General features: G+C 42.6%; 1 protein-coding gene across 11 annotated transcripts in view; it reads left to right on the top strand.

The window, feature by feature from the left end:
- Window positions 1-27,960, top strand: part of SLC20A2 (solute carrier family 20 member 2) — a 98,990-nt gene that overhangs the window by 33,568 nt on the left and 37,462 nt on the right. For 9 of the 11 annotated variants that reach the window (XM_036011546.1, XM_028526259.2, XM_036011542.1 and 6 more), the window contains one exon: window positions 25,687-26,239. In XM_036011546.1, coding sequence (XP_035867439.1) covers window positions 25,951-26,239 — 289 coding nt within the window. In that variant the 5' untranslated portion in view covers window positions 25,687-25,950. Of the gene's footprint in view, window positions 1-18,800; window positions 18,939-25,686; window positions 26,240-27,109; window positions 27,245-27,960 lie in introns of those variants that run through there. The other 2 variants (XM_036011544.1, XM_036011548.1) reach the window with 2 other exon arrangements.

Consider the following 27,960-nt stretch of genomic DNA (forward strand, 5'->3'; position numbering starts at 1 on the left):
GAAAAACGATACCCATAATAAGATGTTAGGGAACTTCTATTATTTAGCCTGGAGGGAGAAAAATGGCTGGGGGACTCTTGAATTGTTATTCAAGTGTGTGTCTGCCTCAGTACCAACTAGTGGAGTCTGTTTCCATTGAGGATGTCAGGGTTCAGTCCAGTAGGGGTTGGGTCAGAACCGGCGTCCTCTCAGTGCAGCCCTGGCACCCTCAGCATCAGCAGCACCTGGAAACTTGCGAGAAATGCGCACACACGCAGGCCCTGCCCACCACCCACTCATTCAGAAGGTGGGGAGGGGCAGCAGTCTGTGTTTTAACAAGCCCCTCCCCCCGTGATTCTGACACACACTGAAGTTTGAGGACCACTAGATGAGATATAAAAAAGGGTATTATAACATGGAGAATTTGGACACAGGAAAATGTACACTTTTTTCCTGAAGTCATCTAAAAATGGGCATTTGTTTGTGTAGTTTTCAGTATTCTCTCTGAAGTCAGGAGATAGATGACCTCTCAGCGTCCCTTCTTGCTTTGACTTTGCTCTGGGTCTCCTCTGGCACTCACAGGAGATTAATAATCAACCAGGAAATTTTTGCAATTACTTTTCTGAACTTGGTCGCTCAGGCAGTGCCCATTTCAAATGAGGATCAGATGAGATAACGTGATAGTAGCAGCATGGTGTTATCAGGTGTATCCTATTTATCACAGTGTTATCTAATAGACGTCCTCTTCCCCACGTGACTTGTCCAGAGCCCTCTGAAGGGAAATTAGGGCAGAGGTCACACTGAGGAGCCCGTAGTCAGGTCATGCCACAGGCCCTGGCCAGATCAGTTGCTGTCCTCATGAAGCCCATTTCACAAGAGAGGTGGCTGTAGGGAAAGGTGGACGACCCCATTTTCCCAACTCTGTCGTCTCCACAGGAGGACAAGTGGGGGGTGGTCTGCTGTCTTCACTGCCTGCAGGAACGGCATTCCTCATCCCTGCCTTGGGGGCACCCTGGAAGGAGGGGCAAAGTGGGAGGGCCAAAGGAGAATGCAAGTACAAGATGAGGGGTTGGTGGCTCTCCCTTAGAGGCCGAGGGTAGGGACCTCGTTCATCTTGACATTTTTGTGTCTGCGGGGAAACAGCCAATGATTGGTAGGCACTTAATACAAATAAGTGGTTATTCAGTTGAAATGTCCGCGGCCACATAGAATGCCCTCCCCCATGTAATTAATCATCTAGAGTCAGGAAGTTGGCAGTTCTTGCCCTTGCCAGCCAAAATAGTTATTCCTAGGAGTCCCTCTAATTGTCCTCAAACCTCCTACCCCCGCCACTGTTTTGCACCTGATGTAAGTGCATCTTAATTTAGTTATGTCTTTGTTCTTTGTAGGTTTTTACTTTATGCTTTTGCTTGACAGAACTGTCTTGGGTTGAAAACACTAAGTACTGCGAGTGTGTCTATTTGTTATACTTTGTATAGCATTTAGTACAATAAAAGCTCTTTGTGATCATAATGAGGAAAGGGTTCTCTGAGGACATGTTTTGCCAGTGCCGCTTAAAAAGTGTCCCTCAAGTGGCACACTGCTATCTCCATTCTGGACGTGCTCTGCCTTGGCCAGGGCCTGTGGCCCTCATATTTTAGTGTTGAAAAATGGGATACGCAGAATCCTTGGCTTTTATAGCTGTAGTTAATTATGTGTTTGCAGAGTATTAAGAATTCCTTGAAGTGAGAAAAGACAAGTGAGGACAGTCTGGCTCCAACACTAGTTTGCCTTGTAATGGGAGACAGAGGGATAAAGGTGGCAAGTGTGTACACCGATGCTGTTGCACAATATGCGGGCCTTGTTATGGTTGAAAAACTGACCTCGCAGACGTTGAGCTGTGTGCACTGCTGGTTCTCCTTCGGCATGTGCACACGGAGGACACTGGCCCCGGGGTGCAGCGGCTGCATGCCGATGAGGTAGATGTCTCACTCGTCCGGAGGGTGGAGGGAGCTGGTTTTCAACGCCCCGAATTAGGCTCTGAGTGTAAGATATATTCTTGGAAACCTGCAATTTCTCCATAACTTTATATCCAATAGGGAAAGTTCCAAATGGTTGATTGATTTGGGTCTTAATGATAGTAGGTAGAGCTGATTTTTAGTTCTACATTAAGAGAAATTGCTAAATACTCATTCTTTTCTGTGTATAGCCCTGGAAAAAGTAATTTTGTTTCTAAAATCAATCTCCTATCTAGTCCACATAGGTGTCATTTTAAAGGAGAGTGGTTAAGTGCTTTGGGATAAATTTTTTCTCATCATAGTTGTTCAGTCAATAAAATTAAACTTGAAGAGAAGGGGGAAAAGACTTCCTTTGCTTATTATGAGATGACTCAATAATTACTGACCTAATAATTCAATAAAGTATCTCCACAAACAACCTAATAAGGTGCTAGTTAAATAATTTATGGTGTAGCCATGTAATGCAACATCACCCAGCCATTTAAAATTATGATAGATCTGGTTTGAGTAAAACTAGCAGTTTACAAAATGTGTGTGTGTTCCCATTTTTTTAATGGGAGGCATTTTTTTAATGGCTTAATGGCTTGCATTCATTTTTTTAAAGGCGTCACTTATATGGACATGGGAAAAGAATGCTGTGCACCAAATGTAAGCAGCAGTTATCACTAGCAGATGAGGCAACACCCCGTCTTCTTGGTCACCTGTTTCAGATTTCTTTCTTCCATGAGCATGTATTCCTTAGGTGATAATGAAACACCTTCGTCAGAAAAGTATTGTAATTCATTGTTTTGACTTGTATATTTAATTTGGCAGTGTCCCCTCAGTGGTTGATGCGAGTAACACCTACCTCCGTGGATAACACTAGTTCACACAAAGTGTGCGCAGAAACAGTGGCTGCCTCGAGGTCGGAGGCCAGGAGCACCTCCCTTCTTTTACTTTCTACTTTTCTGTGTTTGCCCAAGTTTTATATGCACACATATTATTTTTATAATAAAAATTGGTTTACTTTTAACGGAGAGACTGGAGATTGAGGCTCTTTGGAGGAGTCCCACATGTTACTGGTAACAGTTAATTCCATGAATTCTGCCGTGGGGAAGACATTCAGCAAGGGCCTGCTTTCACTGCTTACTGTCCTGGATGTTCAGTGAACTCTAATCTGATCCCAAGTCGGCCAGGATCTCAGGTTGTAGTATTATTTGGAGAACAAAGGAAGGGAGCCGGGAAATGCAGCCTGTTTTAAGTCATTAAAATAAGACTATTCGTGTTAGGATTATCCATTTAAATTTTTGAGTATCGTTCTAGATCTCAGATATAAAGTAGTGAATGGTGGACCCATATCCATAGAGCTCAGATAATATTTTGAGTGATGGTGATGAGGGATGATGAAAAGAACAGGGCCTCCTAGCTAGTGTTTCCAAGGCACTTGTTTTTGGAGTATCAAAGTGTTTATCACCATTGTTTACTAGGACTGATAGCTCAGTGCTGCTAGGATGTCCTTGTGGACTTAATCTGAAGGTTATTTTGGGTAACTGTTTTGGTACTGGTATCAGTTGATTTGAGAAAATCTTGAGCAAAAACAGTAGGCTTCCCTTTCAGCCCACTTTGTATGGTGACAGGTGAAAGTGCTTTGATGGTTGTTGAAAGGGCGTCTCTTTGAAGCATGTTTACTGAATTTAGGCCTGAAGGAGTGGAGTCTGTCACCAGGTTTGCTTGGCGATAGAGATTTAGATTGAGACTGAATGGAATCTACTTTTAGTAGGACTGATGTGTTAAACTTATTTTAAAGCCAAAGTGCCTTGAGAAATCAAATGGAATACATCATCATGTACTACCTATCATATTTTGGCCTAGCCTTTGGTTCAGAATCTTGGTTAAGTATTTCCCAGAATACTTAGAACTAAGAAAACTGGTTTTTCAAGTTTCTTTCTTACCATTTTTCATCCTTACAAGGAGTGTTCTTTTCATCTTTTCTTTCTTTACCATCCTCTTTCTCCTGCAGTTGTATTATAAGACTGATCATGTGACTCCTTTCAGCACTATAGGCTCCTTATAGAAGTAAAGACACATACCACATGGGTTTCACTTTATTTTCTTTGGGTGAGGGAGGGGGAAAAGATGTGGGTGAACCATTCAACCCCAATAGTCAAATATCCTACGGGCGGAGTAACGTTCCCGGTGAGAACTGTGGTAGCCACATCAGCATGTCAGAGCTGCCAAGCGATTTCAGCCTCGGTGAGTCACAGAGCCCTACTGCACGGTGCGAGCGCAGATCTGAGAAATGCCCACGCCACGTCGAGATGGAATAAATACCTAGGTGGTTACAGTTTGGTTAATAGAATGTTATGCAAGATGAATGGAAAGACAACCTCTTTTGAAAAGGGATAGAGAAGATAAAAATATTTCCTGAGACTATAGACTGAGTTGGAAAGGGCAGGCAAATGGCGACTTTCAGGGAAAAGGGTGACTTTTGTAAGGGCCAAAGGAAAATTAATCTCAGCTTAAGAATATGGACTGAGTTTATTCCATTTTGTTTTTTGTTTGTTTGCTCATTTGTTTTTTTGTTTTGTTTTGCTTTTGCCTTTACTTGAAGACTAAAAGCAAAAGTAAGAGGATATGAATGTGTTCAACATTGTGAAGTGGTTAGGAGTTAGAAATGAGCTCATCTATTATAAGGTTTTGTTTTTCTTTAAAGAGTGATGGCTTTAGACTTGACTTGAAATTAAAGTGGTGGCTGGAGCAGGAAGAGAGAATTTTTGTGATGTCCCGTCACTTTCTGACTCAGCCTCCTGTGCAGAGTTAAGTATCCCTGGGGACTTGGAGAGCAGCGCATCTAACCACACACCTCTTTCTGTCAGGCCTGATTTTTGCCATCTCTACTTTTGTTTACTTTTGTTTGACTTCTCCCCCTGATCTTTAAGTCATAGTGTCTTTAGGCTCCGTGCGACTTGTCAGTAACAATTAAATACGTTTAAAATGTTTACTTGAAGAAAAATGACTTGAAGCTCAATCCAGAAGAAACTTCTTTTGATTAGGCTCAGGCATACCTCGGATATACTGTGGGTTCAGTTCCAGGTCACCATAATAAAGCGAATATTGCAATAAAGTGAGCCACATGGATTTTTTGGTTTCTCAGTGCATGTAAAAGTTATGCTTACACTACTCTGTAGTCTTTTAAGTGTGCAATAGAATTATGTCTAGAAGAACAATGTACATGCCTTAATTAAAAATACTCTATTGCTAAAAATGCTACCTGAGCTTTTAGTGAGTCATAGTCTTTTTGCTGTGGAGGGTCTTGCTTCAGTGTTGGCTGCTGACTGGTCTGGGTGGCAGCTGCTGAAAGGTTGGGGTGGCTGTGGCAATTTCTTCAAATGAAACAACATCGAAGCTTGCCACATCAGTGACTGTTCATTTCATGAATTGTTTCTCTGTAGCATGTAATTGTTGGTAGCATTTTACCCACAGTAGAACATCTTTCAAAATTGGAGTCAGTTCTCTCAGACCTTGCTGCTGCTTTACCAACTAAGTTTACATAAAACTCTAAATCCTTTGTTATCCTTTCAACAATTGTCTCAGCATTTCCACTGGGAGTAGATTCTATCTCAAGAAACCACTTTCTTTGCTCACCCATAAGAAGCAGCTCCTCACGCGTAGTACCGCAGCAGTGTGGCCGCATCTTCACGCTCCACGTCTGATTCTAGTTCTCCTGCTGTGTCCACCACAGTTGCAGTCAGTTCCTCCACCGAAGTCTTAAACGCCCCAAAGGCATCCAGTGCAGGTCAGAATCTACTCCCGTTAATGTTGATATTTTGACCTCTTCCCATGAATCCCAGGTGTTCTTAATAGCATCTAGAACAGCGAATCCTTTCCAGAAGGTTTTCAGTTTACTTTGCTCAGGTCCACCAGAGGAATCACTATCTGTGGCAGCTCCTTGCTAAATATATTTCTTTAGTAAGACTTGAAAGTCGAAATTACTTCCTGACCTGTGGGTTGAAGAATGGATGTTGTGTTAGCAGGCATGAAAACATTAATCTCATTGTATATCTCCATCAGAGGTCTTGGGTGCATGTCAGTTATGAATAATATTTTGAAAGGAACCTTTTTTTTTTCTGAGAAGTAAGTAGGTCTCAGTAGTGGACTTAAAATGTTTAGTAAACCACGTTGTAAACAGGATGTGCTGTTATCCAGGCTTTGTCATTCCATTTATAGAGCACAGACAGTGTAAATTTAGCATAATTCTTAAGAGCCCTAGGATTTTTGGAATGATAAGTGAGCACTAGCTTCAACTTAAAGTCACCAACTGAATTAGCCCATACATAGCAAGAGAGTCAGCCTGATCTTTGAAGCTTTGAAGCCACACATTGCCTTCTCTCTAGCTATGAAAGTCCTACACAGCTTCTTGTAATATAAGGCTGTTTCATTTACACTGAAAATCTGTTGTGTGTATAGCCACCCTCATTAATGATTTTAGCCAGATCTGGATAACTCGCTGCAACTCCTGTATTAGTACTTGCTGCTTCACCTTGCACTATTATGTTATGGGAACGTCTTCTTTCCTTGAACCTCTTGACCAGCTTCTGCCTCCTTCACACTTCTGCAGCGTCCTCACCTCTCTTAGCCTTCACAGAGTTGGAGAGAGTCAGGGCCTTGCCGCGGGTTAGGCTTGGATTTGAGGCAATGTTGTGTCTGGTTTGATCCATCCATCCGAACCACTAAAACTTTCTCTCTACCAGTAATAAGGCTGTTCTATTTTCTTATCCCTAAAAGCAGCACTTTTAATTACCTTCATGAACTTTTTTTTTTTACTCACAATTTGGCTAACTGGCGCAAGAGTTTGAGCTTTCAGACTATCTCGCAAGATGCTTTTAAGTACAGCCTTAGAATGTTACACCTTTTAAAAAGTTTAATCTTACTGTGTTTTGAGAGGAAATGACCCTCAGTAAACAAGACTATAATAAGAAAGCTTTTTCCCCCCTATCTTTCCATTAAGTAGTATATTTCTAGAGAACTCAGTGATCAGCCCTGGCTGGTGTGGCTCAGTGGACTGAGTGCCGGACTGTGAACCAAAAGGTCGCTGGTTTGATTCCCAGTCAAGGCACAGGCCTAGGTTGTGGGCCAGGTCCCCAGTTGGGGACATGCGAGAGACATGCACATCAATGTTTGTCTCCCTCGCTTTCCCCCTCCCTTCTCTCTAAAAATAAATAAATAAAATCTTTCCAAAAGGAACTTAGTGATCAAATTGGATGCAGCTATGTAAATGCAATACATATGTAAAGGTATCTTTTTTTAAAGTCAAATCCTGACCACTTAAAAAAAATTACATATAGTAAAGTTCGCTTTTGCTGCTATACAGCTCTATGAGTTTTTACACATGTTCAGGGTTTTTTACTACCACCAGCATGGACTGGACACATAATCATTCCAACTCCTGAAGATTACCCCAGCTCAGCCTCTTTATATGTCGACCTTTCCTCCATCCCTTACTCCCTGAACTGTGAAAGTAGTCTCTGAACCACACACAGCCACGGTCAAGGGTGAAAATCTAACTAGCAAGGGATTAAGTACAATCTTTGACCAGTAAGGGCTTATTCTGTCCCAGGGGTGGTCCTAGCAAGCCAGACTAAACTGTAAACACAAAGAAGAAACCATGGAAAGGGACCTCGACAGCTGTCCACAGTGGGGAAAGTGGGCCTCACAGAAGCAGTGCAGCCACATAAACAGTCAAACAAGAACAACAGATCTCTGGGGATGGGGGATGGGAATCACAGTAACAGAATTGCTACAATATATTACCTAAAATGTCGAATTTTCAACAGAAAATTTTGAGTCAGGTAAAGAAACTGGAAAGTGTGGTGCCTACACGGGAGAAATGAAGCAGACAGTAGAGACTGCTTTTGAGGGGACCCTTATATGGAATTTAAAGGACAAAGACTTCAAAGCAGCTATTATAAGTATGTTCAAAGACTTAGAAGAAATCAGTCTTGAATTAAAGGAAGATGTAGTGTTGGTGACTCATCAGATAGTCTATCTTTAAAGAAATAGAAATGATAAAAAAAAGAACCAAATGCAGACAGAACCCAAAAGCACAAGCAACAGAAGTAAAATAGATAAATTGAATGGTATCAAAAGTAAAAGCTTCTGTACATCAAAGGCCAAAATCAATGGAATGAAAAGGTACTTACAAAATGGGAAGGAATATTTGCAAATCATGTATCTGATGAGGGGTTAATATCCAGAATATACATATAAAGAACCCCTAGAACTCAACAGCAAAAAAATAAACTTTATTAAAAATTGGGCAAGGAACTTGAATAGACATTTCTCCAAAGAAGATATACACATAGCCAACAAGCACATAAAAAAATGCTCATCATCACTAATTATACACATGGCCAACAAGCACATGAAAGTTCATCATCACTAATTAGTAGGGAAAGGCAAATTGAAACCACAATGAGATACCATGTCACACCATTAGGATGACTACTCGTACAAAAAGAAAAAAAACATGTTGGCAAGGATATGGAAAAATTGGCATCTTTGTGTACTGCTGGTGGGAATGTAAAATGGTTTAGTCACTGTGCAAAACAGTATGGAGGTCCCTCAAAAAATTAAAACCAATGACCGTATTGCCCAGAAGTCCCACTGCTGTGTAAGTACCCAAAAGAATTGCAAGCAGGGACTTGAAAAGATACTTGTACACCACTACCATTTAGGCCGCCATTAAGTGTACCACCATTAAGGAATACCAGAAGTACAAGGGGCTGAAAAAATGTTCAAAGTCGTAATGGCTGACAACTTAACCAGATTTGATGAAAACCACTAATGTACATGCCCCAAAATACTTAAACTCCAGTTTGGATAAACACAAAGAGATCACACCCAGGCATATGACAATCACAATCTGAAAGATGGAGAGGAAATCTGGAAAGCAGCCAGGGAGAACTGACTTGCTAAGTACAGTATCAGAGAACCCCAGTAAGATTGGCAGCTGACTTCTCATCAGAAACAGTGGAGGCCAGGAGGCAGTGAGACGAAAAATTAAAGTGCTGAAAGAATTCTATGTCCTGCAGAGCTATATTTAAAAAGTGGGACTTCCGGCCAAAATGGAGGCAGAAGTAGACACACTGTGCCTTCTCGCACAACCAAGATAGGGACAACAACAATTTAGAAACAGAATAACAACCAGAACTGACAGAAAATTGAACTGTATAGAAGTTGGACAACCAAGGAGTTAAAATAGACACCTTCATCCAGACCAGTAGGAGGGGTGGAGTCAGGCAGCCAGGTGGAGAAGGGTTGCAGCACAAAGAGCAGTGGGACCGTGTGTGTAAGGCATCCCGGGTGTGCAAGACCGCAGTGGGCAGACCCTGGGAGCGCAGACGGCAGTTAGCAGACCCCGGGCTCGGGGGTGGCAACCAGCAGACCCAGCGAGGCAGCTATTGTGAAGTGCACTGCTCGCAAACTAGGGTCCCAGTGCTGGGAAATAGAGCCTCGGGGCATTGATTGAAAACACCTGTGGGAGGCTGCGGCTCAGGAAGAGACTCCCAGTCTCACAGGAGAGTTCGGTGGAGAGATGCATGGGGTCCTAGAATGTGCACAAGCCCACCCACCCTGGAATTAGTACCAGAAAGGCCCAGTTTGCTTGGGGGGAGTGGCAGAAGGATCTGAAGTCCGACAGAGTGTAACCAGTGCCGTTGTTCCCTCTCGGAACCCCCCCACCCCACCCCCCACACACATAGCGTCACAGCCCAGCAGCTGGGTTGCCCTGCCCCGGTGAACACCTAAGGCTCTGCTCCTCATGTGTAACAGGTGTGACAAGACAAAAAAAAAAAAGTCCAAACGGAAGAACAGCTCAAAGTTCCAGAGCAAATACAACTGAGTGACTAAGAGATAGCCAACCTATCAGATGTACAGTTCAAAGCACTGGTGATCAGGATGCTCACAGAATTGGTTGAATTTGGTCACAAATTAGATGAAAAAATGAAGGCTACAATAAGAGAAATGAAGGAAAATGCACAGGGAACCAATAGTGATGGGAAGAAAACTGGGACTCAAATCAATGGAGTAAACCAGAAGGAAGAAAGAAACAACCAAACAGAAAAGAATGGAGAAACAAGAATTCAAAAAATTAGAGGCTTAGGAACCTCTAGGACATCTTTAAACATTCCAACATCTGAATTATAGGGGTACCAGAGGGGAAGAGGAAGAGCAACAAATGGAAAAGTTATTTGAACAAATAATAAAGGAGAACTTCCCCAATCTGGCAAAGGAAATTGACTTCCAGGAAGTCCAGGAAGCTCAAAGAGTCCCAAAGAAGTTGGACCCAAGGAGGAACACACCAAAGCACATCATAATTACATTAGCCAAGATTAAAATGAAGGAGAGAATCCTAGAAGCAGCAAGAGTTAAGGAGACAGTAACCTACAAAGGAGTTCCCATCAGACTGTCAGCTGATTTCCCAAAAGAGACATTGTAGGCAAGAAGGGACTGGAAAGAAGTATTCCAAATCATGAAAGGCAAGGACCTATATCCAAGATTACTCCCTCCAGCAAATCTCTCATTCAGAATGGAAGGGTAGATTAAGTGCTTCTCAGACAAGGTCAAGTTAAAGGAGTTCATCATCACCAAGCCCTTATTTTATGAAATGTTAAAGGAACTTATCTAAGAAAAAGAAGATAGAAAACATGTATAGTAAAAGGACAGCAAATTCACAATTATTAACAACCACCCCTAAAACAAAAACAAACAAAGCAAACAACTAGAACAGGAAGAGAACCACAGAAATGGAGATCACATGGAGGGTTAGCAACAGGGGAGTGGGAGGAGGAGAGAGGGGGAAATGGTACAGAGAATAAGTAGCATAGATGGTAGGTAGAAAATAGGGGGAGGGCAAGAATAGTATGGGAAATGTAGAAGCTAAAGAATTTATGACACATGGACATGAACTAAAGAGGGGAATGTGGGTGGGAGAGGGTGTGCAGGGTGGAGGGGAATGCAGGAGGGTAATGGGACAACTGTAATAGCATAATCAATAACATATTAAAAAATAAATAATAAAAAGTGAAGGTGACATAAAAATATTGTCAAGTAAATAAAAACAGAATCCATTGCCAGCAGATCTGCCTCACAAGAAATACAAACAGAGGTTCATTAGGCTGAAAGGAAGTGATACTAGACAGTAATTTGAACACACACAGGAGTTCTAATAAAGGTAATTGAGTAGGTGATGATAACACAGTGTAATTACATATTTCTTTTTCTTTTATGTGATTTCAAACATCACTAAAGAGTATCTTCTGTCTGGTTGCTTTCTAGTTACAAGAAGGTTCTTCATGTTCACATCGAAGCATCCTGCCTAGCTCTAAGTTTTCTGAAGGAAAAATGAGCAATGGTAGCCAGTGACTTGCCCAAGAAAGTTTATCTTCATTATGCGTAAAGAAATAAGCTGGGCGCACCCTCAGAATTAGGAAATCATTTTCAAAGGGATCTTACAAACTGTCTTATGGTTCCACCAAGGTGATAACAAGCAAATGGTTAGGATTTCTTAATTTAGTAGTAGGTTTCCATTTCAGTAGTCTTAGTGGGAGATACGAAGAGCTGCTGTGTTTTCACCTGACTTACTGCCTTTTTTAGGCTGTTTATACTCTGAATTGGGCAAGTCGTTGGTGGAATGGAATCGGATTTGCAGAGTTTTAATGAAGTTTCCTCAGAAACTTGAGCAGACTTTCCCACATTGCAAAAAGAAAAAGTCTGACTAAATCAGTTTAATAATTACTTGTCCTCTCTTGCTTTTTCTGTTAAGAACTATTGCTTAACAACCTCTGGAATGAGAACAAGAAATATGGGACTGTAAGTTAAGCATGGAAAATAGTTAAGATAATAATCTTCATCTATCAACTCTTCTGTTTAGATTAGTGTTGTATTAATAGAAAGTATCAGGAATCAATGTTTTTATAAGTATCATTCCTATTATTGAGCTTTTAGTAAAATTGGAACAATTAGCAAATAAATATGTAAGAACCAATGTATCTGTCTATTTACACACATAGTTCCATTTTAAACTGTGACCGAAGGGAAAGTATTTTCCTAATATAGCTCTTGGAAGGTAGCCAAACAGGCCAACACTTCAGGGCACAGAATCGGAACAAGTCATCCTAGGTTTGCCATTTGATAGAAGTGATGTTAAGTGATTTGCCCATGAAAACGAGTCTATTTTTGGTTATGAGAAAAGGGAAAAGTGGCTTAGAATATCTGGGGAGGGGGAGTCCATCTACTGCGTACACACGAAGGGAAAATATTTAGCAGCTATTTCTGTTGCAGAGGGGGAGTAAATGTATAAAGTTCAACCAGTATCATTCCTTGCTTCCAAGCTATATTTTACCTAAACCACTCCAACAAGGTGACAATATCCTTTTAAAAATCTCTGCTGCGGTAATCCCGCATTTCCCGTGGGAGGTCATTTCAGTGTGTAGCCACACATTCGGTTACAGTTTTTTCCTCGTAGCGGAGTGTAGCCTTTCTTAGTACAATGAAAGACTGTTTGCTGTGTCTTTAAATTAGAGTGACTGATAATGTATTTCCTTATAGTAACTCTTGCATGGAATTATTGCATTATATATTTAAAGTGAAAAAAATAAATTAAAACTTTCTTACCCTAACTCACCGCACAGTCACTGAGATTCCATTTGGACATCTCCAAGGAAACAGTACTTACACCTCCCAAGGCAGTCTTTGTGTTTTTAAAAATATTTTTCATGTAAGACCTAAATTTTCTCCTTCTCCAGGCCAAATCATCCTAACTCTTTTAACTTTATCTCATTTTAATTATTTTTGCTTTTTGTTTCTTTATCCTTTAAAAGTACATTTACTTAATACATTTATATAATGCCTTCTGAGAGAGCAAAAGGTTGTGTGGAAAACAGCTAAATGACACAAATGTTTTATGAGCCAAAAAGTATTTAAATGTCAGAATGACAAACATGCAGGAGAGTGATTATAGCAGGGATGAGGGCTGGAGATGAAAAACGGTTTTGGAGAGCTGGGTCCACAGGGTCTGCAGTGGAAACTTCAGATACAGGATCAGAATAAGTTTGTTCATGGGCCACAAATTCACAAAGGCCATTGACTGCACTTGCTCAAGAAAGGGTCAGAAACCTCCACCCACTCTTCCCACAGAACAATCCTGTGGTTCATTGTTTCAGACTAAACTGCCTCTTCCTAGTCCTGTGGTCGCTGGTTGGTATAGAATAATAGAGTTGGACATGATTTAAAGGTATCATTTCATCTTGAAAATTTCCAAGGATGAAGGCTCTGCAACATTCTTAGTAACCCATCCTCTTTATTACCCTTTCCTCTTCCTCTATTGTCTCTGCCTCCCCAGGGAATCTCCGCTCCCTAAATAGGAGCTGGTGTCTTTAGGGAGGCCTGATGCTTGTCAACCAGGAGCGTCACTTCCTAGTGTCTTTACATCGCTTTCATCCGAGTGCCTCTTACACAGTAAACAGACCATGCATTTAGATGATCGTGCTCTAACTTACACTGTCAGGGCAGTGACATCTGCAAAATTACCCAAGTTGGACCAGAGAACTTCTACGCCCCTTCAGACTCCCTAATTCTGTGAACCAAATAGGAGTTTAAAAAGTTATAGGTTGTGTATTGTAAGCATTAATCTCAAATACTGTTTCAGTAAAAAGGCCTGCAAAGTGCTCGGTCAAGTGAAGTGTAAGGAAGATGAGGAAAGGGTCCTGTGGAAAAACCAAGTGTGACCGAGGATGGGCCCGTAGATCCTGTAAGTGGGAACATACTAGAAGGCTCTAACACCCCATCCACGCTGAACCTGAGTGCTCAGATACCAGAACAAAGGGGATTCTTGAACGTGAAAAGCAAGCATAAGGTAAGGAAGGAGAACAGCGGGGTAGAGAGGGTAAGCTTGATGAAGGAATTGTCTGGGAGGCCTAGGCTGAAAACAGATTCATGTGAAACTTGTTTCATTAGCAAAATCTCAGCATATTTTGGTGGTGCATTCCTAACTTTTTTTAAAAAGTATACTTTCTAGTGTTTTGAAGGGTTTTTCTAATGATAACAGTGGTAATTGCTCATGGTAAAAAAAAAAATTGGATACATTTAAAACTGTAAAGAGTACCTAGAGAGAGCTACTCTTCTTTTTTTTTCTTTCTTTTTACTTTTTACTTTTTTAGCTGTATAATCAACAGCTTATGCTGTTGATTATGTATGCTATTACAGGTGTCTGGATTTTTCCCTCTTTGACCCCTCCACCAAGCACCCCCCACTCCCTCAGGCAGTCTCCCCACCATTGTTCATGTCCAAAGGTCATGCATATAAGTCCTTTGGCTACTGCATTTCCTCCACTGTACTTAGCAACCCCCTGGCTATTCTGTAATTATCTATTTGTACTCCTTAATCCCCTCACCTCCTCTCCTATTCCCCACACCCTCCTTCCATCTGGCAACCATCAAAACACTCTCTGTATCTATGATTCTGTCTCTGTTCTTCTTGTTTCCTTAGTTTGTTTTTTTGATTCAATTGTTGAAAGATAGGTATTTGTTGCCATTTTATTCATAATTTTGATCTTTTTCTTAAATAAGTCCCTTTAACATTTCATATAATAATGGTTTAGTGATGATGAACTCCTTTAGTTTTTTTCTTGTCTGGGAAGCTCTTTATCTGCTCTTGGATTCTAAGTGATAGCTTTGCTGGGTAGATCAGTCTTGGCTGGAGGTGCCTGCTTTTCATGACTTTGAATATTTCTTGCCAATCCCTCCTAGCCAGCAAAGTTTCTTTTGAGAAATCAGCTGACAATCTTATGAGAACTCCCCTGGAGGTAACTAACCTCTTTTCTCTTGCTGCTTTTAAGATTCTCTATCTTTAACCTTTGGCATTTTAATTATGACGTGTCTTGGAGCGGACCTCTTTGCATCCATCTTGTTTGGGACTCTGTGCTTCCTGGACTCGCATGTCTATTTCCTTCACCAAATTAGGGAAGTTTTCTTTCATTATTATTTTCAAATCAATTTCCAATTTCTTGCTCTTTCTCTTCTCCTTCCAGCACCCCTATGAGGCAAATGTTGGTCCATTTGAACTTGTCCCAGAGGCTGCTTATACTACTCTCATTTTTTTAAATTTTTTTTTCTTGTTCTACTGATTGGTTGTTTTTTGCTTCCTTATGTTCCATATTATTGATTTGATTCTCAGCTTCATCCACTCTACTGTTGTTTCCCTCTAAATTGTCCTTTATTTCAATTTAGTGTATCCTTTGTTTCTGACTGGATCCTTTTTATGCTGTTGAGGTCCTCACTAAGTTCCTTGAGCATCCTTATAACCAGTGTTTTGAATGCTGCATCTGATAGGTTGCCTGTCTCCCTTTGGTTTAGCTCTTCTTCTGGAATTTTGATCTGTTCTTTCATTTGGGCTGTGCTTCTTTGTCTCCTCATGTCACCTGCTGTGGCAGCCTCCCTATGTTTGTTTCTATGTATTAGGTAGAAGCTGCTTTGACTCCCTGTCTTGGTAGCATGGCCTAATGTAGTAGGTGTCCTGGAAGGTCCAGTGGCACAGCCTCCCCATCACCCAAGTGGGTACTCCAGGTGCACCCTTCATGTGGGATGAGTACACCTTCCTCTTGTAGTTGAGGGTTGATTGCTGTTGGCAGGTCAATGGGAGGGATTTTCCTCTAAAAACCCTGGCCTGAATGCTCAGGTCAGTTAGCTACAAAATTGGCTGTGACCACTGACCACCACTTTCTGCCCTCCGTAGAGGATCAGCTATACAGGGGCAAGGTGGTGGTGCTCTGATGTGGTCTGTAGCTGTGCATTGGGTCCCCTGGCCTTGGGATTTCCTAGGTGGTGCAAGCCAATTTCAGCCCCGACCTGTGTTTTGCCTGGGGCCATCCTGCCTGAACTATAAAGCAATCTGAGATGGCTGCTACTTGTGCTGGGGTTGGAGATTCTCAGGTGAAGCCAAGCTGTAAATCTAGGTTAGCTGCTACCAGTGCCAGGCCTGGGGCTCACTGAGGCCAGCTGTTGCTTGTTTGAGAGGATTTGGGAAGTTGTGAAGCAGGAGCCAACAAGACCAGGCATTTATATGGAAAAACAGCTTGGGTGGGTGGGGCGGAGTCTCTGGGATCTCCAAGGCAGGTCCCAAATAGTGTTTGGCAGATTGATGGAGTCTCACATATGGCACCCACCTGCTGGCTCTGATGGGGGAGAGTTTAGAAAAGGGACAGTGCCCCTGCTTGCCTTGGTGCCAGACATTTCAGCCCCTCCCTATATTCCACCAGTGCCTTTCAAGCTGCCATCCCAGTGCTGGAGCCCAGAGGGGGGTGAGTCTGAGTAGGTGAGTCTGTGTATGGGTTCTATAGGAAGAACTGCTTGAGACTCCAGAAGTTTCTTCCACTGACTCAATCCCCACTGGTTTTTGCAACCAGAAGTTTTGGGGACTTATTTTTCTGGCACTGGAACCCTGGCCTGGGGGCCTGGTGTGGGTCTGGTACTCCTTGCTCCTGAGATATCCCTCCCGATTTTGTATCCACCACACATGGGTGAGGGGCCAGCCTGTTCTGCTTCTTCACCACTCCTGCCAGTGTAGATGAGTGTGGTTTCTTTAATTTCGTAGTTGTCAGACCTCATTCATCTTGATTTCTGATGATTTTGAGTGGTGGTGGTTCTATATTTTGGTTGCAGTTTTGATGTGGTTGTGTGAAGAGGGGGGCCCTGTCTGCCTACACTGCCATCTGACCAGAAGCCTCTGGGTCACTCTTAACCTTGGGCATATTTCTTTAAAGTCTTATTGTCATTGCATTTGTAAACGTAGTTGAAATCATGTGGCGCATACCATTTTGTGTACTGATTTTTTTATTTAGCATTACAATGTTTCAATGTCAGGAAATACTGTCTAGTTAAATCATTGTAGTGACTATATAATATTTCATCTTTAGAAGTCGTCAGTACCTCCTCAGCCATTCTCCTGTCTGGGGATAAACTGTCCTCTTTTCGAGGATCATAATAAATGACACTGTGATAGACCTCTGTGTACATCAGCATCTTTTCACATTTCAGATTAGTTGACTGTTCTCTTCTGAGAGCTTTTGCGGTGTCATAAAGAACACCCTCACCCTACCCAAGTACTCCCATTTGAGGTGGGGTACTGGGATCCTACACATCTGGCCCTGCCTGGCAAGTTTACAAGGTGCCCACCCCCTCCCCCCAACAGCTGTCAGTCTGTTCTGTGTGTCTGTGTTCCTGTTTCTCTTTTGTTCGTTGAATTATTTTGTTGATTAGAGTCCACATATAAGTGAGATCATCTGGTATTTGTCTTTCTCTGACTGGCTATTTCATTTAGCATACATGGAGAAAAAAGGTGTGGTGCATTTACACAATGGAATACTATTTGGATGTAAAAAAGAAGAAAATCTTACCTTTTGCAATAGCATGGATAGACTTGGAAATTGAGCCATTATTTTAAAGTGTGACAACTCGTCCCTGAGCCCTTGCTTTTTGGCTGAACTGGCTGGTTTTGCTGTGTCTGGGTGTAATGTTCTTTTTTTTTTTTTTAAGTATATAACAAATATATTATAACTTACCCTAGGGACTTGTGGGTGGGGGAGACAATGTTGGCAATATAGGAAAGGAAAAATATCAAAAGTGAATATTACCTTTTATGACCAATATTTTCTTTTTTCCCCTCAGCTTTATTTAGGTGTGATTGACAAAATTGTAAAATATTTACAGCATATACTGTGATCGTTTGATACCCATGTACATTGCAAAAGGCTTCCCCCATCTATTACTAACACATCCATCACCTCTCATATTTGTATATTACAGTGTTATTTACTAGTCACTTCATTGAGGTATAGTTTATGCACAGTCAAGTTCGCTGGTTTGAAGTGTGCGGTTGCATGAGTTTTGACACACATGAAAAGCAGCGTAACCACCGACATACTCAAGACGTAGAACAGAAAGCTTCCTGCACGGCCGTGTGTTTTTGCTTCTCTTGGGGAAATACACCTCGGAATGGGACTGCTGGCCAAGCTGGCTTCCAGTGTGGCTTTGCCACTTAGTCTGACTTTTTTTTTTTTAGCATTTTTTAGAGTTTCTTTTTTCTGTCTCTTCACCTCCCTCAAAAAAGTTCCTGTGCCTTGTAATATACGTGAGTCTTTAACCACAGACAAGGCTAGAGTTTGTACGTAGAGGGGAGTGGTCTGGACAGATCCAGAGACTATTGGAGAGGGGAGGGCATAAGATCCTTCTAGAAGGATTTTGGAAACTTAAGTTCTCCCTGGACTACAGTGATACCAATAACTTCCAGTTATTTGAAATGCTAAGCACAACTTACAAAACACTTTGTATACATGAGATTTAATTCTAACAGTAATCTTGTGAAGTACATGTGTTATTACTGTCCTCATTTTACAGATGACGAAACAGGATTCAGAGAGTGTGCATGACTTACCCAAGGTCACACTGCTAGTTAGTAGCAGAGCTAGGGATTAAGCCTCAGGTTTCCCGACCATTGCCCCAGGGCTTTATCTGCTAACAATGATAGTTGTCCTCCTATAGTGGTTTCTGCTCCCAAACTACTGCCTTCACACAGCCGCCGTGTTATGCACCACTGTGGTCATTCTTCAGATGCGTCCGTTAAGTGACTTGCCCAGGGCTGTGCAGCCCATAGCGGGCTGGACTGGAATGGACCAAGGACCTCTGACTGCTGGTCCTTTGCTTTCTTCCCCCTTCTCCATTCAGGAGAAACAAATGTTGTGCTCTCTTTTTTTAACAGTAGAGAGAAAAGGAGAAGGTGAAGGACATTTGGTGCTGGGCAGAAGCCACAGTGTATTAGCAAACCGTACTTGCCACTTCTTTTCCAGTTTACGTTTAAATCTGCAGCTTGTTCACTTTGGGTGTCTGGTAGCTTTATTGTCGGGCTTTGCATTCATGCTGGTTGTTGCTGGTGAGTAAACCCGCTTCTTCCTGCTTCTGTGATCTGTGTTCTTTTGCCTCTGTCCCTGCGCTCTAAGCCGGGGCTCAGCGGTTGGTTTGATTGTCGTCTTTCCTTCGCTCCCCAGCCCCCTTCCTGTCCCCTGCTCATCCTCTCTACCTGCCCCCCTCGTTTCCTCCTTTCCTCCTTGCTTCTCTTTTAGTCAAAATAGCATCTGCCTTTCTCCAGGCTCTTGTGTTCCTGTACACGGCTTTGCATATTTGCAAATGTGCTATTTAAAGGTAGCTCAGGCGAGTTTCAGAGCTGTACTGGTAACTTTCTGATCTTTGATTTGACCATTAGTCTGACAATATGAAACTCAGTATTTTCTAACATAAGCATACTGTGACTTTTCCATTTTTTTTTTTAATTTAAAAGTGTAAAGTACATGTTTCCGTGAACTATTCAAAATGATGTTAATAGGAATACTTATAATAAGACCTATAACCTGAATGTTGAAAAAAAACATTTCTGCTGTACTGTTTTGCAAGTAATAAAATTCCAAAAATGAATCTTCCATTTTATTTAAATATTATCAGGAAAAGCTTATGTCTGAGTCGTCGGGCTGGCCCACATGTAGCAGAGCCATTAGATTTTATACTGTGCCATTGAAGAGAAATGTATGTCTTCATATGCCTAAGTGCCAGAATCAGGATTCAACCCTCGCTGCCATGAAAGTGGCACTGTGTTTACACTGTTTTTACACTGTTAGAGTGTGCGTGTGGGCACTGTGGGCTTCAGGGGAGGTGCTGGAAAATTACTTCCGAGCACCAGGTCCTCTGCACGGGGGACCTGCCTCCTTCCCTTCATGGGTTGGAGGGCGACTTGGTCCAAGGGCAGTCCCATGAAATCTCAGGGAACAGATCCTCAAAGACAGAAGCAAACACACACCGAAAGGAGGTTGGCTATTGGCCAATCCTTTAAAAGGGCAAGTTCCCTGGGGACTTAAGTCACAATCTACTCCACACCTGGTTGCCTGGGACTGGTCGTGTGATTGAGGAGATGATTAGACTCTGAGGCTGAGAGAGGAGGGACTGGACAGGCATCTCCTTAGCGTGTTTGCTTGGAGAAGTCACCTTGTATGTTACCTTTGGCAGCATTCCAGAGAAGGGTCTCCCACCCGAACTTCTTTTGGCATAAATTTCCATCAAGTTCTATAGCTCAGCAACATTCCTGTTTTTAACCAGTATACATATCTGTCTAGAAATATTCTGAGAATGTTTGTTTTCACTTGAACATTCAGATTTCTAATGTAGATAAGAAGCTAGACTTGAAGCAGATACTCATAGAGGAAGTTATAGGAAAAGAATCTATAAACACCTAAGAGGTGCTCCTTGGGCTGGCCAGAGAAGCAGAGTTGGTTTGGAGAGCAAGGAACAGAAGTGGTGGCAGGCGGAACCCAAATTGGAGATGCTCGTTCAGAAGGTATTAGGGTACTTAGCAAAGGAAGTGAAGCTCTCGTTAACAGCACAAGTTTGGGGGACAGAACTTACGAAACCCGTCAGTATCTCCTACAGTAATTCAAACCACTCCAGGGTCCCTCTCTCTAAAATGCAAGAGGTCAGTGGCATTTGAAAATTGAAGAATAACTTCAGTCTTGTGAATCCCACCCTACAGGGGTTTCATATCAGTAGAAGGAAGAGAGAGTCAGAAAGCTTGCAGACAAGTCCTGGTGGCAGAGTCAGGAAGCAAGGCAGTTGCTGGCGGTTTTAAATGGTGTCACACCCTGTTGAGAGCCATTGCTGAGGAAGAGAAGAGGCAATTCCAGGCAATGCCTGCACACTCCAGCCCTCTCTGCCTCCCAGCTGCGGTATGTCTGCAAACTCAAATGTGTGACTCTTTGTACAGACTGCCTTCTATGTTGTGTCTAGACTTCCCCATCCTAATACTAAGTGAATATTACCGATGTTTTCTTTTACTTTCTCCAGATTTCAATTTTTACATCAAAATGTTTCTTTTGTTTTCGTGCGAGGTAGTCATCTAGCTTTTTTTCTTCCATTCAGAGAGTTAGCAGTTAGCACGTTATCCTTACATCATGTATTGATTGAATAAGTCAGTCTTTTCCCCTCTGAGTTGGTCACCCACCTTGAAAATCTGACTTTGCCATAGCCAGCGCTCTCAGACGGCACACCTGGCCCAGCCACAGCCACTGCGAGTGTGGGCTGTCTCTGTTCTTGGCAGATCACCACCCTGGCCTCCTGCATAGTGGCCTTCTGATCTGCCAGTGTCTGGGCGTCAGCAGCATCACCATCTTTATGCAACAGATTTGTAGTTATTTAAGTGCTTTGTTTTATTTTGCTCTTGTTTGACAACAAGTGATGGAAAGGGGAGAAAATCAAGGTGCTGGTACTTGGCAACACAACACAGGCCTTCTACATACGATGCGAGATAGAGATCATTTAGGTCTCAAACAAGTGACAAGCTGTGGGGGGGCTCTGCCCACCAAACCCCTCCCCCTGGCCCCACTGTCCACCACAGATGAGAATAAGTCTACCAAGACATGATCTGCTTGGGGAGGAAAGGTGGCCAATCTCTCAAAGGAGAAGGACCAGGAGCCTTTTTCTCAATGGGCTTTTATTGTGTTCAATTTGCACAGGAATACAGACAAAGCTCATTAATCATTGTCAGGCAGTAAGAATTGAACAATAGATAACATTCAAAGAGCTAAGAGGGCTTATTCTGAGTCAGGGTCAGTTAGCTAAAGGGCTATAAAGCTTTGGGAAACAAACTCATTTCATGCTTGGACCCTTATCAGAAAATTGAGGGCCTTCTTAGCAAAGCAGGTTTCACAGGATTTTATGTATTCTTTCTTAGGCCTAATTGCCCTGGGGAACTGCCCAGTTACTGCCCAGGGCTGCACCACCCACCAGCATTGTTTCAGGCTTAAGTCAGGCAGGGGAAGTAAGGCAGCCAAGAGATTAGGAGACTTCTTGCAGACAGAATGAGTACTCAGGCTATGTCAAAGCCAAGGGGCAAGGGTCCATCACCCCCTTTTTCTATAGCCCCCCAAGTTCTTCCCTGAGGACCCCTTTGTGACCATGCCTGTCTTAGGTCATCCCTGCCTTGAGGAATCTTACCTGTCATTGGCTAACCGGTCATGCACTGGGGGCCAGGCAGGGTGAAGTAAAGTGGGCAGAGGCAGTGCTTCTGCAGGGGGATAAGCTTTGTCTCCTTAGTGGCTTAGCGTCCCAAGGTCTCTCACTCAGCCTTAGCCATGGTGGTGGTGGGGGCGGGGGGGGGGGGGGATTACAGCTTCTGAAACCAGGCAGGGCGGTTCCCAACAACAAGCCTTTCTCCTCAGCCAGATGATTATTGGACTTGAACTGGTTACCAAGAGTATGAATGTGCAGGAGAAAAGCCAATTTAATGAACACAGATGTGACTGTGGAAATACAAGTTATTCAAGATTACCTAACTAAGAGAGGGAATCCCTTGTCTGAAATGGTGCCCCCCCAGGTTGCAAAGATGATCAAAACCCTCTCCAAGCTACACTGGGCCAGGGGCTCACCTGCTCAGGTGCCCCAGCCAACTGCATTTCTCGTCTGTGCTCCTGTGGTTTACCTCTGTGTGTCCAAAGGGAGCCCGTTGTCATTCCCCATCCTAACGCCTAAAAATAGTGCAAAAGAGAAAAAACACTCAGATATTCTTCAGTCCAGTTCCACAAGTCAATAACTGTTTATGCCTTCTCAATATCCGCATGCAAACCATCACCAAGTCCTGTTGACTGTAGCCAGTGAAGGAAGTCATCACCCTCATGCACCACCCTGGGTCCAGGAGACCACTCCTGCGCTCAAACCAGGCTGTAGCCTCGTAGTTAGTCTCTCCACATACACACTCCACTTCTATCCAGTTCATTCTCCACATTGCAGCCAGAATAATCTTTTAACGATGTCAGTCTGACCAGGGCTTCCGCTCTGATTAAACCCCTGAGGCATCATCCCATTGTTCTCACGGTGGCCACAGTCTTCGATATGGCCCAGCCTAACTGGCATTGTGACTTCCTCACACTGGCCTGCCCCCAGACCCCTCCCCTCATTCTGCTCCTTCCCACCTCCGTCTACCTGGGGAATGCCTGTATGCCCCATCCAGTCCCAGAGTTCACTCCCCTGTCCTGAGGCTGCAGGTGAGCCTACCCCGCCCCACATCTGTGCTCTCGTTATGCTGTGCGAACACATGCCTCCTGCCTTGTAGTACTTCCCACAGTTTGTGGTCACACACTGAGTTTCACTGACGAGTGTCTGTTTCCCTCCCTGGACTGTAACCCCCATGTGTGCCAGGGCCGCATTTTTACTCATTGTATTCCCAGTGACTATCACAAAGGGGGTTCTCAATAAATATTTGTTGAGTGTGGTTCTTTTTTTTTTTTTTTAAGATTTTGTTTTTTTAGAAAGAGGAAAGGGAGAGAAACATCAATGTGTGGTTACCTCTTGTGCACCCCCTACTGAGGACATGGCCCACAACCCAAGCATGTGCCCTGACTGGGGAGCGAACTAGTGACCCTTTGGTTCCCCGGTCCGTACTCAATCCACTGAGCCACACCACCCAGGTGTTGCATGTGGTTCTTGTTTGCCCTGCTGGCAACCTAACCTAACAAACAAGATTTCCTCAGGAATTCTTTATATTTTAGGATAGGTACTCTTGGTCCAAAGTAGTTATTTTGTATTTTCATTTAATATTAGATTAAATGACCCTAATAGATTCATTTAATATTAGATTTAATATGCCCATTATATTAATAAAATGCTGTCCTTTGCCTGGAGAGGGGTCTTTTCACTTGCCTCACTTGAGACCTGAATCTCCAGAATGGCATAGGCTACAGTTCTTAGAAATGGTTGGATGTGTCGGTGTGCATTTTCTATATTATTGCGTACATGCAGCATTGCATGCAGAGATGGTGCTCAGTCTATGTGTATTTTATTATATATTATTTTAATTTGAAAAGCATATAACCACAATATATAGTCTTTGGAGGAAAGGAAAAAATCATCTATAACACTACCACTCAAACTCAACCACTGTTGGTCTTTTTATATGCATTTTTATCATCTCCATAATCACAATGTATGTAAATTTTTGTGTCCTGCTTTTATCCCCTGGGTAACCTTAATGTTGATTGACCATTGTATTGTGTATGGGCCTAATTTATTCAGTTCAACTAGCATTTATGAAGAATACCACACTGTGCTAAGCACCTGTCTATGTACCTAATACCATCAGAGAAAATACAGAGTTCATACTGTATGATAATAGAATACCCGAATTCCAAAATTTTTAGTGACATTTTTACTTTACAGGTACATATTAATTTTATGACATCTCCTCTTCATCTCAGAATGAGGAATATGCAAGACTTTTCTCCATTTGATTAACAGCTTTCTTCATTTATTCAACAAATTTATTAGGGCTCACCACATTAGGGCTAGGGCTCCCAGCACTGTTCTGTGGACTGGAGATGTGGTAGTCAGTCTGACAAAGCGTCCACACCCTAGTAAGAGAAGACAGGCAATGAATGAATGAATGAATGAATGAGTAGAAAGGAAGTAAGGTGAGAGGGATGAAAATGGCATGGGGGAGGGGCTGCTCTTTCACAAGGTCAGGGAACCTCTCTGATGGTGACATGTGAGCAGAGACCTAAGTAGAGTGAAGAGTGAGCTGTGCAGCTGTCAGGGAGACTTTTCCCGGCAGAGGATCAGCAGGTTAAAGGCCCTGAGGTGAGTGCTTGATGTGCGCAAGGAAAGGCAAGGTGCCAGTAAGGGAAGTGGGTGGATAGCAGCTGAGGTCAGCGAGCTGGGAGCGCGTGTCTGAGAAAAGTTGGAGTGTCTTACAGGCCATGGGAGGCCTCAGGCTTTCCCTCTGAGAGATGGGAAGGAGTGGTGTCGTGGCCTGACCCGACTTGTGCTTTAAAAGGATGGCGTCATTCACCAGCTTTCCTTGTTCCTTTTGCGAGACCTGTGCACTCCGGCCTCTGTCGCCTTCTGGGTGAGTCACTGTGCACCAGAACCTGCAAACTTCCTTTCAGACGCGCATATGGTGGCCACAGTGTACAGAGCCCGACCCTTATGCGTAACCTCTCAGGTGGATGGTCAGCCACATCCTTGGTGTCACACATTCAGGTTTGGTGATTGCTGTGCCAAGACATTCGGCATGTTCCAATATTTGAAAAAAATTTTAACTGAATTTCTCATTTCTTTATCTTTTGTTCATTAGAGGCAATTTTTCCTTTCTGAAAATAATGGCTGAGTATCTTTTTTAGATTGTATAAAAATGTATCTTATTAAGGCTTACTATCAGTTTTGTAACTCTAAAACATGTTTCAACCTCTGATATTCTAGAAATCAGGTTTTTTTCTTTTTTTTGGAGTGGGGGGCAGGGGTTGGTTAACCTAATTATCATGTTCCTTGAGTTGCTTTAGGGTTAGATCTGTTACGTGCCAAAGTTAGATCCCATTAGTAGGCTTAAAATGGGAGCTTAAAATTTATTTCTGGCTCTGGCAGGTGTGGCTCAGTGGATTGGGCGCCAGCCTGCGAATTGAAAGGTCATCTGTTCGATTCCCAGTTGGGAACTGCTGTATCTCTTGTACACTGAGGTTTCTTTGCCATCCCTTCCCCTCTCTCTAAAAACAAATAAATAAAATCTTGTCTTTAAATGTTTATTTCTGAAAGAACAAACTGTTACTGGTTGCTTAGGGTGATTGATTTCTTTTGTTTTCTTTCTGTTACAGGAGGAGACATCCCGGCTTTCCCAGACTGGGAGGAAAAATATGGAATGTGTTTTACCGCTGACTGAACACAGCCAAATGAACTGTACTGACAGTAGTTTGAAAACCAGCAGTTAGCAGTTTGCTCAGGCTCTAACATTGTCCAGCACTTTCCAGAGCAAACTCACTGTTTACAAGAACTCTCAGCCTTACGACATTTATAACCTCAAGCTTCGTTTATTGAAAATATTTCTGCGAAAGAAAAGTACCCAGAGTCTACTTTTCAAAATGGCCTTGAATGAATATTTGTGGATGGTCATTTTAGGTTTTATCATAGCTTTTATTTTGGCATTTTCTGTTGGTGCAAATGATGTTGCCAATTCCTTTGGTACCGCCGTGGGCTCCGGGGTGGTGACCTTGAGGCAGGCGTGCATTTTGGCTTCGATATTTGAAACCACAGGCTCAGTGTTGTTGGGAGCCAAAGTAGGAGAGACCATCCGAAAAGGTATCATTGATGTGAACCTGTACAACGAGACAGTAGAAACACTAATGGCTGGGGAAGTGAGTGCGATGGTTGGTAAGTAGCATTCCTCTTCATACCTGTGGGAGGTGTGTCCATTGACCCTCTTCTCTGACGTGCTTCTGTCGTATCCACAGATGTGCTTTTTGCTTAGCTTTGTAAAAACTGGGTGTGATGTTTTATATTTGCTGTATCTTATATTTACTTTATTTTAATTTGTTTGTGTGTGTGTGTGTTCAAATATCAAGCAAGCACATTTTCTCAAAGTTTTAGCAAACTTGGTTAAAATAGATTTCAGCTAAGTACTTTCCCTGAAGTATACAGACAGATATTTGAAGGGCAGCTCTTTGTCGTTTTTAAAGTTGTTTGTAAGTTATTAGAGAAATAGCAAGTCTAAGAAAGTGTGTTTGAAAGATTTACTTAAGAGATTTCCTTTAAGGTTTATTTCTTTTCATAGATTTTTAAGAGTCACTTAGGATACTGTGTTTTGAAAACTTGGATGCCAATAAAACAATACTTATTTAACTTGTATTCTCAGTTTAAGTGTTTGTTTCAAGAAATTCTGGTCTTCTACATTATTTGTAATTCTTTTGTTGGCTTTTGTGCTGATTTTCTGATTCTCCTCTGGGAGCTCCATTTGGTATGTTTATTTTGTTTTCTGGTCAACAGGCCATTTGCATGTCAGCTGTTTATGGTAGCCTTTCACTGGTGGTTTCGGGTTGTCAGATGAGAGCGAAGTGCTGAAGGCAGTGAAGTGTGTTAGTAAGGGACTGACTGGCCAGCCGGTGCGTTTCCCCCATCGCCCAAGGTGACCGTAGCCTCCAAGCAGTGTGGCGCCCTCCCATCACTGCCTCGCTGCAGCTGAGGAGAAGGTTTCAGGCAGAGATGCCTTAAGGACAGCCGACAGGACTCTCCGCTAGCCTCTAGGTAGAGATGACGTCACAGCAGACAGCTGATCAATACGGGTAACTGGGTTAGGGAGAAGAGGGTTACAGAGGAATTCTACCACCTTCTGCTTTCAACAGGACGTATCCTTTTGTAGGAAGAGTCCTGCAGTAGGAGGTAAGATGCTGGTGTACCAAGATCGCAGCTACATTCCACAGGTTCCGAGTTGTTTATTGTCACTGGCATTATTTAAACACCCAGGATGTGGAAATTATTTGCCAAATTTAAGATGATCCATTATCTTTTTATTACAGCAAGTTAGTGTGAGAAGTTGTTGAGGCATTTGACCAGGGCAGACCAGTGTACTAAGGTATTAAGTACTGCTATGCCTCGTAGGCTGGTGAGTCCCTGTGTCTCGTGCTAAGGAGTTCCCGTGTCTCGGCTGAGCATTCTGTGTGTTAAAGATGTAGGGTTCATGGTTGCTTCAATTTCAACAGCTATTGTAATGACTGAATTTTATTTAACTTCAGTGAACACATATTTTTATTATAGTCAGATGTCACGGAAAATTCTCATAGAAAAATAAGTTATTTGTAAAATTCACCCTTGTAAAGTTGTGATAGATACCTAAGACATAATCATATTGACCTGACATTAAGATTTTTTTTAATTCGGTCAGGATGATGTGGGCAAGATATGTTGAAGGGAAGGGAGAAATAAAGAAAACTGATAAAATGAAACAGTAATGAGGCTTCTCCTTTCACCTGGGTGAGACTTTTGAGGCGTGGCGGTGCTCAGTGAAGAGACCTGTGAGGCCGCGCGGAGGCCCTCAGTGCAACAGAAAGTCCTGTGAGCTGAGCTTCTGTCACCAGCGACTTTTTGTGCGGACAGTT

This window comes from Phyllostomus discolor, chromosome 11 (assembly GCF_004126475.2).
Source record: "Phyllostomus discolor isolate MPI-MPIP mPhyDis1 chromosome 11, mPhyDis1.pri.v3, whole genome shotgun sequence".
NCBI lineage: Eukaryota > Metazoa > Chordata > Mammalia > Chiroptera > Phyllostomidae > Phyllostomus > Phyllostomus discolor.